Source organism: Aethalodelphis obliquidens, unplaced genomic scaffold (genome assembly GCF_003676395.1).
Source record: "Aethalodelphis obliquidens isolate GAN/ISIS:26980383/991018 unplaced genomic scaffold, ASM367639v1 scaffold33, whole genome shotgun sequence".
Classification (NCBI taxonomy): domain Eukaryota; kingdom Metazoa; phylum Chordata; class Mammalia; order Artiodactyla; family Delphinidae; genus Aethalodelphis; species Aethalodelphis obliquidens.
Genome location: NW_020837977.1, coordinates 12540656 through 12554316, shown reverse-complemented (window position 1 = coordinate 12554316; position 13661 = coordinate 12540656). Strand labels below are relative to the sequence as shown.

General features: G+C 40.5%; 1 protein-coding gene across 1 annotated transcript in view; it reads left to right on the top strand.

Moving 5' to 3' along the window:
* NKAIN3 (sodium/potassium transporting ATPase interacting 3) overlaps nt 1–13661 on the top strand; it is a 509268-nt gene that overhangs the window by 473756 nt on the left and 21851 nt on the right. Inside the window, 1 exon segment of the mRNA XM_027128020.1 lies at nt 5556–5616. Within this exon segment, the coding sequence (XP_026983821.1) occupies nt 5556–5616 (61 nt within the window).

The window sequence follows — 13661 nt, the reverse complement described above, 5'->3', positions numbered from 1 at the left end:
CCTTTCTCTACTCTCCTTTTAGGCAAAACTCCTTGAAACAATCGTTGACATCCTATTTCCTCCTGAACCCACTCTGATCAGATTTTTGCCCCACCCTCCATCAAAACCACTTCCATCAGGGTCTCCCATTTCCTCCACTTTACGCAGCCCAGCGCTCAGTAACACAGTGCTGGTTGTCCTTGACCTATCAGAGGCCTTGGATGCCCCCAATAGCCCTGGCTTTCTTGTATCTCTGTATCCCTTGGGTCAGTCCTTTTCTGTCTCTTGCTGGTGAGTTAACTTCTCTCCAACCCCTAAATGTAATATGTTCCAGGGCTTCATCCCTGGATCTCTTCTCTCCCTTCACTCACTTCCTTAGTGATCTAATCCAGTCACATGGCTTTAAATACTATCTATAAATACACTGATGACCTCCAAATTTACCATCACTCTTTGCCTGAACCATTTCTCAGGGTTGTGTTTTCAGCTAGCATCCCTAAGGGATGAGGTAACTTCTCCCCCATCCCACCCCTGACAAAGAGTAGGCTTGCTCCCTCTTGCTAGAAAAGTAACAAAAAAAAAAAAAAAAAATCACTATAGAGATTCTTTAAATATTTCTGTGATGGGTTTTTAGAGGTAAAATTACTGGGTGAAAGAGTATAATGCTTTTTACCAACTTTTTCTTCCAAACGTAGTATATGAGAATATCTATCTGACCACCTTTGCTAATACACACCCACAAAAAAAAAAAAGTTGCAAATTTGGTCATAACATAGTTTTCTTGTACTCTTAATGTGCATTTAATTTATGACTGATGTATGACATCATTCCACAGTTTAGTTTTCTTTCTGTATAGCTTAGATATTTACGTTCTTTGCTCATTTTTCTATTGTTTGTCTTTTTTTTTTTACTTAGACGAATGCTTTAAGATAGGTGGGATTGGGGGAGGGGGAGGCCGAAGAGGGAGGGGCTATATGTATACATATAGCTAATTCACTTCATTGTACAGCAGAAACACAACATTGTAAAGCAATTATACTCCAATTAAAAAAAAAGTAACTCGGGTTTCCATGGTGGCACAGTGGTTGAGAGTCCGCCTGCCGATGCAGGGGACACGGGTTCGTGCCCCGGTCCGGGAAGATCCCACATGCCGCGGAGCGACTGGGCCCGGGAGCCATGGCCGCTGAGCCTGCGCGTCCGGAGCCTGTGCTCCGCAACGGGAGAGGCCACAACAGTGAGAGGCCCGCGTACCAAAAAAAAAAAAAAAAATGGTGTTGGAATCTAGTCTTATGCCATTTACATCCATTTAATATATTGAAAAAGGTTGAATTTACGCAGTCAGAATTTACAATATGGAGGAGAAAATCATTCAACTGTTACAACTATAGAGATGGATTTTTTTTTTTTTTTTTTTTTTTTCCGGTTTGGGGGCCTCTCCCTTTTTTGGCCCCTCCCGTTTCGGGGCGCCGGCTCCCGGCGCGCAGGCTCAGCGGCCATGGCTCACGGGCCCAGCCACTCCGCGGCATGTGGGATCTTCCCGGACCGGGACACGAACCCGCATCCCCTGCATCGGCAGGCGGACTCTCAACCACTGCGCCACCAGGGAAGCCCCAGAGATGGATGTTTTTAATGGAAGAGAAAAGAGGTGTCTTTAAAACGAATGACTCAAAACTTTATTTAAAGCAGAAATAATCAGGATCATTATCCTGATATTATTTATCTTATGTGTCTTCACTATTGGCAAGAATGCATTTTATTCCATTTCTTGGAGATAAGCAGAAAGCCACAGGGACTATTTCAACTCATGTTCTGGGAAACCAAGAACTATACAACAGTCAGCTTCTACAGATAAGTGATTAACATGATGTCTAGACATGTTCTCATGAGAATAACATTATTAATTAAACAGTCATTTGGTTAATCATGATAGCAAAAGTAATTTGGGGAATAAATATTTTATTAGTATGCCAGTCAATAAAGCAAAAGTAAAAGGATATATTTTAATTAATTCATTTGTTATAATATTGAGATTATGTCTGACAAATTCTGTTTGAAGGCCTGGACGATGATCTAATATTTCTAATACGGCATGTCTTTATCTTATTGTTTCCGGTTAATGGTATTGCGTATTTCCATTACTTAGCCAAAATTCCTTTCTTTACATCTCTCAAGATATTATTAAGATCCATTAGTAAACAATTGGATATGACAAATTTTCTGTTGCTGTGCATTGCTCTGTTCTTTAAAAACTGGGTGTTCTCACATTTCATTAATAAAAAATAATTCACTGAATAGGGAAGGATAGTGTGGTATCACTACAACTAAGAGCCTGATCTTACTTTCTATTTGTCAGAAGGCTCATTTGGGGGCTTCCCTGTTGGCGCAGTGGCTGAGAATCTGCCTGCCAATGTGGGGGACACGGGTTCGAGCCCTGGTTCGGGAGGATCCCACATGCCGCAGAGCAACTAGGCCCATGAGCCACAACTACTGAGCCTGCACTCTGTAGCCCACGAGCCACAGCTACTGAGGCCCATGTGCCTAAAGCCCGTGCTCTGCAACAAGAGAAGCCACCGCAATGAGAAGCCCACAAACCGCAACGAAGGGTGGCCCCAGCTCACCACAACTAGAGAAAAGCCCACGCGCCACAATGAAGACCCAACGCAGCCATAAATAAATAAATTAAAAAAAAAAAAAAGACTCATTTGGAAAAAGAGAAATAAATCTATCGATGAATTATCTTCAGTATATAGACAATCTTTTCAGAAACACAGTTAACCCAGTAATTTTAAAATAATCCGTGGTTCTAAAACACAGGGAAGAAATACAAAATAAATAAAACTTAAGTAAAAACTTTTTTTTTTTTTTTGCGGTACGCGGGCCTCTCACTGCTGTGGCCTCTCCCGTTGCGGAGCACAGGCTCCGGACGCGCAGGCTCAGCGGCCATGGCTCACGGGCCCAGCCGCTCCGCGGCATGTGGGATCTTCCTGGACCAGGGCACGAACCCATGTCCCCTGCATCGGCAGGCAGACTCTCAACCACTGCACCACCAGGGAAACCCGATAAATATTTTTTTGAAAAATTATTCAGTTGAGTTTGCTCCTTTTGCCTTTATAAAAGTACATCTATAATCATCTTCTTATGCAGTCCTTCTAACTTGCTCAATGTCTCATCCTGACCCCAAACCGCTCCCTAAATTTCAACTGCACTTACTCAAATGATGGAAACAAGACTAAATAACTTGAATTTGTTCTTCAGTATTAGCCATCTGGTCAACCCCTTTTTGTTTAGCCTGGAAGGAAACTTGTATTAGAATCATTAAAAAGTTTTCTGCAAAAAAATAAATTTTTATTTTGTATTAAAAAGAGTCCCTAGAGGTTGCTTTGATTTGTTCCTTTAAATGTATAAATATGTAACGAAGCAATTTATGGAACAGTCATTAGCAGTTACTGCTTTCCAGGTCTCTTGGAAGGCAAACCAGAGAAGGGTGGGGTAGACTTCATTTTCAAGTTAAAATCTCTCTATCAGGATGGGATTTTTTTCAATCCCATCAAATTAACTCTACATTTTGGTGTATGAAAAGAGTGTTTTAGCATTGAGTTCACCAAGTTTGCTCTCAAGGACCCTTCTCATCAATCCTCTGGCCTTTCTTCCAGTAAATGCCAATGAACCAACCAGTAAATGCCAATGGACCCAGCATATCAAATGGAATGAGCTAATGTTAGAAGACACCAACATATGTTCCCTGTCAAAGAGGCTAATAATATGCTAATATACACTTTAGACATCATTGTCATCTCAGAAGGTATCAATGAAGACAAAATAATAATTTATTCTACTTCAAATCAGCATAAAGGTGTAAACAGACTTTTTTGTAGAGAGGCATAGTCTATTAGGAAAGTGGAAAAATCATATTCATCATGGTATTGAGCTATCATGAAGGCCTTGGCTTCATACTAGAAAAGTTCTACAGCACTCAGTCCAAACAGTTTGCTTATCTTTCACCTACTTAGATGGAAAAATAATGATTTGTGAGATCTAACTTAGCTGAGTTTGCTGTAGGGGAAAAATTATTGAACCACGTAAGCTATCAAGCACGTGTGGCCTAACTATTCAATAAGCAACATCCAAGATAAACAATGCAGTATCTAAATGTTGGTCTGTAACAAAAGTAACAAAACAAGTTCAGACATTTTTCTATTGTAACATGATTCATCCATTCTTCTACTACCCTTCTCCTTGCAAAGTGAGTAGAAGAGACCCAAAGTATCCGCCATCCTAGTCACACTGCATACAAAGAAACTCTTAATTTGTTTGGCCATCCCTTGGTCTAGCTCTTTAGGGTTCAAAAGATATCTGATCTGCCTGTTTCTGTCACTAGGACTCATGTCAGCTGAACTCATTGCACTGCTCTTTAAGCAAAAGGGTCATCTTCAAAGTCAGTTCTCCATAGTAGGTCATATTCATCTAATGAGGTACATAAAGGAATCCAAAGTAGAACCCATGTATTAAAAGGAATGAACAAGATAATCCATGGGAGCATAAGGAGAAAATATTACTCCTATTTCTATCTATCTATTTTCTAAAAACCTAAGAAAAACCAGCCTTCAACAGTATCTAACATGTGGCTTGACTCTGGTAGCCTCACCAGGACTGCACGCTAGGACTTCATGTGTTACTAAAGTACTAGCAATATCCCATGAGGCAACAGGAGCCTCCCTGTATGATGGGGCCTCAGAAGAACTCAAAGGAATATTGTTCTCTTGGGTAGGGTCCTGCTCCCGAACTGCACAGCCAGCTCTCCTCAGAAGGCCTTACCCCGGACTATGGGCGCACATACACATCCCTGCCCTTGAAACCAAGCAGGACCCTGTGAGGCCCCCTAGGGTACAAAAGCCTTTTTGTATCCCTGTTTCTTAGTAGGAAAAAGGTTTCAGTCTCTTAAACATTCCCTGAGTGCCAAAGGACAGGTTCAAATAGTTACTAATTAGGGAAGGGAGGGGATGCAGAAACAAAGGGGGAACAGTCAAGTAAGAAGAACAATATATGTGGTGTTGGTGGCTGGCAGTGGATAATTAACAAAACAATTTCGTATTCAAATAGAATTTACATGCTCAGAGCATTTTCCACAATTAAGTAAATGATTGGTATTTAATTTACAATGAACATATTTTGATTCCCTTTGTGGTAATTAAACATTAAAATAGTTGTAGTAATAATGAGAGTTGCTACAAATTGCTCTACAAATAGTCAAAACTTAGAAATAGATGTTCTGAATAGTCTGTGGTGATTTTGCAATATAAGAACTGTAAATCCCAAATCAAAGTCTAAGTGAGATATCTGCAGTTTTTTTCCCAGTTCTGTGTACTACTTTAGAAAGCTATTAAACCTAAGTAGAAATGAAAAGGTTCTTTAAAATCAAGGCTATTATTTTGAAACATTTAAATAGCATTTAAGATTTTTTTCTATTACAAATTCATAGACGATAATACTGTGTATTCTTTATCTATTGGTTACATAGGCTTTTTAATTATGGACATCTGTCCTAGATTTTTAAGATATTTTTTTCTCCTTTGCAGTTGGTTGGTTTTGTGTATGCCTGTTATGTGATCAGTATTTTCGTGGAAGAAGAGGACACCTGTAAGTATTATTCTACCTACCTGTGGGTTTATTTTATCTGAGATATAGCTTCCAAAACTAATCATTACAGGACCGTGAAATCTTTTATATTTGGAATTTTAAATGATTAAAATCAGCATAGTAAAGTTACAATCAAACATTTACCAACTATACTGCACACACACAAGATGGCGCTAAGTATTGAAACTCTCAATCCAAGTCATGTGGGAGGATGCTCAGAGACAGGGACACCTACAGATAGATGGCTGTTGTTTCATTTTAGTAACTTTTCATCAGAGACCTAAACGTTTCTCTGAGTAGAAAATTGGGGTTGTTTTATCCACCACTAATTGTAAGTATGCTGGCTACAGAATTTTGAAATCTGACTAATAGCGATAACATCAATACAATAACACAGTCTACCAAGAACTACACATACGTAAACTACATAAAATACTCTGAGAAAACGAAAAATGACAACCTTCAATGCAAGATGTAAAAAAAGAGAGAGAGAGATGCTGAAAAAGAATTAATGGAATGATAAAAAGCTAAGTGGTCACATTTTAGCAGAACACTAAAAAAAAAGACATATTACCCAAAGTTACGTGGGTAGAGATTTAGCAACGTAGGTTAACGAGTGGCATTTGTGGAGCGCCTGCTAATGTCTAAGGCACTCCTTGGCACCACTCCATTATGGGTTCCTGTAATACCAAAGAAAAATTTAATTTAAAAAAAATAATAAATTATTAGATAAACAAATCATACCCAACCATCCCAGGGATTTGGTTATACCGCTGCAGATACCCTCTGGGTTGCAAAGTTGACTCTTAACAAAAATGAGGATAAGTGTCTAGCTAGCCATTACAACTTCTTCCTAGAACACAACTCCAAAAGGGTCTGATGAGTGCTTGCCACCAAATAGGTACAGTGCATGGTGTATGAACTGGAATCCAGTTAACAATGAGGATTTATTTAACCAACTGGAAGAGATATTAGACCTTGAGATTAAACTCATTAGGCAGTGAAAACACGCAAACGTACCACATCATCTCTTTTGTGCTTGCTTGGGGCTTTGTTTTGTTTTGTTTAGTTTTTTAATGCTAGATGAGCTAGAAAGTTTCTGACATTTCGAAAGTGCTGTTGTAATGACAATACTTTTGACTATGAGGTTAACTTCAAAAAGTACATTTTCAGGTGTTCCATTAGTAGTTCCACAATTTGACAAAGTTAGTGTACAGAAAATCAGCAACATGCTTCCAACTCACAGCTAAGACAGCCTGACAGCCAAAAAACAACCGGTTGAGCAAGGACAATTTCAACTGGAATTGAAAGCTTAAAAAAATTATTAGAATTGGTGCTGAATAAATACTTCCCCCCAAATGATACACTGATTGATAAATCCCAGCTGAATACCTTATAAAGTACTTTTGAGTAGGCACCAAAATGATCCTGTTTCTTCTCCTCACCGAACTGAGTAGAGGTTCTCAAATGATTCTAATGCTTCGTCCCCACCTTATTGTGTGAGGACAGGTGGATTAATCAATAATCTTCTTTTATCTAGTAGAATAAATATATAAAGGGCTTTTCCTTGAAGCTTGTGATTTCAAGCAAAACTTGGAAATGCAAAATGTCATGCAAAATAAAAGGCTCATCTAAATTGGGTAAAAGATTTTTGACCTTCTAGCAGCCTTTTTGAGAGAAATAATGTCAGTGTACATGGATCAGATTCCTCCTGGCAGATATCGTAGTTTTATTGATTTTAGAGTCTTTAACTAGTTTAAGTTTCTCTATAGAAACCTCTGAATCAGCTATTTTAATGCCCATCAAACCAGCATTGAAGCACCTGTTAGCAGCCTATTCTATTCATGGTTTAATTGTACTGTTTGTTATTAGGGCCCTACCTTAAGTTACCAAGAGACATCTGTATAAAGTAGTTATGTTACCATCAATTCAAATACTACTTAGAGCCAAAAGGGTTTTGGGTGCTCAAAACAAAGTAAACATGCCGTAGACCAACCTGACGTGATAATCGGCGGGGAGCAAGTCGACAGTAGAAAGCAATCACAAACCTTTTAGTCTGAGAGTTCTCAAGTGAGGGTAATTTCATATTTTCTATTGAAAGCAGTAGGAATCAAAGTGCAATTTTAATTAAATTGTCCTAGAGTCTTCAGAAGGCAGATGTGAGCAAAAAGAAATGTCTGAAACCAATTGCAATGATCTCATACTCTAGTACAATTTGTGCCAACACTTAGGTTTCGGGTGCAACAATGAACTGCCCTTACCAACCCCCAGTCGAGAAGACGTGTCCTTTGAATTGTGTTTCCAGAATTTAAACATAAAATAAGAAAATAATACTGGTAGCCTTCCAATTTATCTAAGTATGCTTCTGGAAAGCTTCTTCTGAAAGGTAACTGCAAGTAGATAATGTAATGTCACAGTATTTTGGCAGACAATATATCATTTATCATTTCGATTTCTATTCTAACTAATGAAAATCTCTGCCTTATTCAAAATGCAAAGTTAAGCCTTTCTTGGACTGAAAGCTGTCCGCCAACCTTAAAAATTAATAACTACCCGCTTCTCTCCTCTGCACTGCTTAAGTGGTTCTATGGGCGTAACATTTCAGCTGATGGACATTTCTGAAGGGTAATAAATGCTTGAGGAAACATTTATTTCCAGCCACCCATCTTCTTAGTTACCTTTCAGCCTCTTTAGCCATTTCCTATAAAGACTGTGATTTCAGGTCAAAGACAATGAAATAAAAAGCTCACAAAAGCAAGAGTACTGCTAGGTAGGGTCAATACTTTTCATCATTCATTCTAATGAAAAAGCCTATTTATATATGTTTCATTTATTTCCTTTTTTAGAATCTATCAGTCTCTGTGAACACTTTTGTGAGATCAGGATATTTGGAACATGTAATCGTAAAAACATGTCAACATAGAGATCGGACTTGAGGACACGGGGAGGGGGAAGGGTAAGCTGGGACAAAATGAGAGGGTGGCATGGACATATATACACTACCAAACGTAAAATAGATAGCTAGTGGGAAGCAGCCGCATAGCACAGGGAGATCAGCTCGGAGCTTTGTGACCACCTAGAGGATTGGGATAGGGAGGGTGGGAGGGAGACGCAAGAGGGAGGAGATATGGGGATATGTGTATACATATAGCTGATTCACTTTGTTATACACCAGAAACTAACACACGATTGTAAAGCAATTATACTCCAATAAAGATGTTAAAAAAATAAAATAAAAAATAACCATAAAAAAAAAGTCAACATCTTGTGTGTGAACCATCTACTGCTGAAATGAACTTGTGGGCTTGTTAGTACCTTGTCAGATTTACTAAAAAGAACGTTTTTAATTCAAGGAAGTGTGGAGGGGAGGCAAAAAGTACTGAAAAATAGTATTAACGTGTATAAATATTGCCAGGCTTTTTCAGAGGAGCTGTTGCTAGCACTACTTCTTCTGATACTAGGTTGCAAACTGCAAATGGGATGTCTGTCGGGCTCACAAAGGCCAGCCTGGGCTGTATATGTTGATTGGCAGGAGAAATGTACATCGAAAATCCTAAGCATTAGTTTTTGAAAAGAAAATGAACTCCCCAGATGTGGGTTCAGCATTTTACATGGAAAATCTCAAAATAGCTCTTTATACAACCATTTGACCCCTTGAGGCCCAGGCTCAAGACAGAAGAAAGAGCCCAGAGTCAGCAACAGAGACATCAATGGTTTAATGAATGGGGGATCTTCCACGTCTGAAGCAGAAAGGGACCTGGAGCGACACCCCACTATCAGGTTGACTCATTGGTTACCAGGGAAAACAGCAGAAAAGCCCGCCCCTCACCACCCCTTTGACAAACTAACATAGTGGAGACATTCTGATATAAAGATTAGAACAATTACTACCAGGGGTCGGGGGCAAGTACACAGGCATTTACTGATTAGGCTCTATGATTAAGAGGGAAGGTCAGTCGTGTGGGTAAGGTGTAGGTGAAGCAGGGACTGGTCCAGCAGGGGATGTACAGAGAGCAAGAAAACAGCCATCTTGGGTGGCCTGACCATACAAGGGTGGAGGGACAGGAGAAATTTGTGAGAGTCAAGGATGGAGAAATACATGAGACCCAAGTAACGATGATCCCGTGGTCACAGTCAATATTTCAAAGGAGTCATAGGACTGGTCCAATAAGCCATGAAGAATCTACTGGTTCTCAGAGAGTATAAATTTCTTTTGGCAACAATCTGGTGAGTTGCAGCTATCCTCACCACAGCTTAGATTTAGGGCCTGAAGCATGTCCCCATAACTCTGCCAAATAGCTACAAACTTACTACCTAACCTTTCTACTAGAATACAAAATCTCTGCAGTCAGAATCTTTATGTTCCCAGATATAACGCTAGAGCCTAGAAAATGCCTTGCACATAGCAGCTAATATAAAAAGTGATTGTTGAGGGAACTCCCTGGCTGTCCAGTGGTTAGGACTCAGTGCCTTCACTGCCAGGGGCCCAGGTTTGATCCCCGGTTGGGGAACTAAGATCCTGTAAGCCGTGCCTCGTGGCCAAAAATAAAATAATAAAAATATTTTTTAAATGATTGCTGAGTTTATTTATTAAGTAAATTCTCTTGGCCCAGCAACTCATTTTTCAAAATGGATTTCAAAACTACAAGCTTCTCAAATTTGATGAAGTGTTAGGATTATGTTCAGAATTTAGTGAGATGCTTGGTACATTTACAATTTTTTTCTTCCAGTTTTATTGAGATATAATTGACACACAGCACTGTATAAGTTTAAGGTGTGCAGCATAATGATTTGACTTGCATACATCATGAAATGATTACCAGAATAAGTTTAGTGAACATCCATCATCGCATGTAGAAACAAAAGAAAAGAAAAAAATAGTTTTCCTTGTGATGAGAACCCTTAGAATTTATTCTCTTAACTTTCATATAAAACATACAGCAGTGTTAATTATATTAATCATGTTGTTATTACACCCTTAGTATTTATTATATTTATCTTATAACTAGAAGTTTGTACCTTTTGACCACCTTCATCCAACTTACAAATATTTATGTTTAACAAATGGAGGTCCTGCATCTCTTTAGCATAATCAGATGGATTTTTAGTAATTTTGAAGGTCAAGATATAGGGAGATGGGGACTTCCCTGGCAGTCCAGTGGTTAGGACTTCGCCTTCCAATGCAGGGGGTGTGGGTTAGATCCCTGATCGGGGAGCTAGGATCCCACATGCCTCGGGGCCAAAAAGCCAAGACGTAAAACAGATGCAATATTGTAACAAATTCAATAAAGGCTTTAAGAATGGTCCACATCAAAAAATCTTTAAAAAGAATAAAAGATATAGGGAGATGGAGTAAACCTCCACTATACCACATTAGAGCAAGAGCTTGAGTTTATGGACTCCTGCACAAGACATCAGGGAGGCCACAGAGACTTGGAAGATAGATGCACCATAGAGTGAACGCAAATGCAAAATACGGCCAAGGGGACAGACGTACGGTCAAAAAGTTGGGTTCAACAGGGTGGAGACCTAAGCCAGCCCCACACATGGGAAGTTCAGGCCAGACAGAATAGGGTTCTAGCTACAGTGCTCTGGTTCAGAGAGGATTCCAGTCCTTGGGCAGGTTAACAAGACAGTCTCTGTAATGAATGTGTTAATAACTCCATGGTGGGCATCCTTTCACGATGTATACATATATCAAAACATCATGTTGTAAACTTTAAGTATATTACAGTTTTGTCAATTATACCTCATCAAAGCTGAAAAGAAGACAGTATCTCTCAAGAAGAATGTCATTAACACCAAAGTACCCAAACCAGTGACTCAAGAGGGGAACTTTCCATGGAGACTAGAGAAGCCGTTTTACTAGAACAAGCTCCAAAGTCAGCACTAACCTCATGGTGAAGTGGAACCCAGACGGTCGTGTCTCTCCAACCCAGAACCCCTATATTTCAACCTAACTAGGGACTATCTACAGCCGTTATTTTCTTCCCCCCTCACTTCCTCATCTCCAGCTACATCCATTTTCCTACATTCACCAAGCCCTTTCCTCCCTCTGTTGACTCACTAACTTAGATACATCCTTCCGATCTCAGCTTAACTGTCTCTCCCCAATTTAGCCACTTCCCTCTCACCCTCCCCAGGCTAGTTGAGGGCACCCAGGATATACTCTTATATGGTCTCATTGCACACTGCATTTTCCTTGGAAACATTTAACACAACTGTAATTTTTAAAAGTCATGCTATCCCCAGGGCCTCGCCCATTTCCTGACATAATGGGCACGCTGTACAATAGATAATGAGTGAGTATTGAGTGAAGAACTGTGCAAGCAAATGGACTCGGAAGGTTGGTTAGGAGTTCCATTGGCAGAGAGGGGGGAGAATTCTTCCGTTTCTATTCTCTGTCTCCATTTCTATGAATGACCATTCTTCACACAAGCTAGAACCTTGGGCACATTCCTTGACTCTTCCTCACCTCCCACATCTGTTCAGTCACCAGATGAGACACGGTCACCTCCCTTCAAGTACGTGTTCTTCAACATTCTTCCCCGGACGCCCTCTTCCCCGTGCCTCAGTAGACCCTCTGAACCTGTGCTCAATTTTTTTTTTAATTAACTGTGTTCCCCACTTGTAGAGCACGGGGATCGTACCCTGCCCACCCTGGGATCCAAGGACCTGGTTCAGTATCTGGAACATCATAAGAAATCAGTAAATATTTGTCATACAAATATGATGTGAAATTCTGTGCAAATATGTACAAAACACATAGCAAGGAAAATGCCCTCATGTCATTACATTATCTCTCATATCACTGTCCTCACACCTTATGAAAATTTAAATTTCCCATTCCTTGCACTATAGAAAAAAAAATCTGACTAATTTGCAATAAGGTATAAATGGTTTGTACACTTACATTTCCTGGAAGTTTTCACTGGCTACTAATCGTGGCCTGTTTTGACAGAAAGTTGACACCAACAAGCAGAGAACACCGACACCCCAGAGGGGGTTTAATTTTCTGTGTTCCCACCTGAAACTGTACGTTAGAAGTTATTTAAATGAAGGTGGTCGTCACTCTGCCAATATCTAGCTCTGCGCCCATTAACAAAAGGAATCACCCCTTGGGGGACCCCCAAGGCACTCAGCTCTAACACCACACCCCTGTAGATGATGCCCAGAGCGGGGTTATCTCAAGGTACCATCAAGTGCATCACGTTCTCTTCATTCATTTACAAATGGTAAATATCAGGCAGCTATTCGGAACATCTTGATCTGTCTGATCCACATTAGCAGCCCAGGGAGTGTGAAGCATCAGCCTCACCCCTTAAAGCAAGCGCTCTCCACAGATGCCTGTTCGCTTGAAGGAGACATAATCCCACCTCCCTCCATCCCTGGTCAGACAGGTCGGAGCTCTCAGGTTCTCTTGGTTACCAACAGCCCCAAGCTGTGTGGCATGGCCTTTCCTCAAGAAGGAAGACGGAAGGATCTATCCTCCAGATGTTACAGAATGGAAGATGAGGGATTTGGGAACCAGTTGTGATTACGAGGCAGTAACAACAACAACAAAAAATATCACATCCTCACAGCACCCTAAATGCAGCGACAAAAAACAAAAAAAAAAGGGCTGTGAGGATTTTATGTGGCTCCTGGGCAATGGTTTTATTGTGGGTTATTAGTGGGAAAATTTAGGAGCCCAAGAGAGATAGCAGCTACCAGCGTTCCAACAGGGTCCTTGTGTTTCCATTTTAATTCTAAATTCAATATCCCTATCCCAACGCCCGCCACACACACCCTTCTCAATCCTCACACTGAGCAGTTCTGCCCGCCCCACCGCGGGTAGGCTGAGCCCTCACCTCTCCAACCGGCCCTGAGCTGCAGAGAAGAACGTGCTGCACCAGCTGGCCTTGATGCAGCCCCATGACGTCACACGTGCGCATGTGCGCCGGCCACCTCTCCTTCCTCCTCTCACCCATTCTGAGTCTGCGCCTTCTCCAGGTCCCTTAAAACCGCGGTATTAGTGCCCCCGACCCTGAGACTTTGGAGTCCTT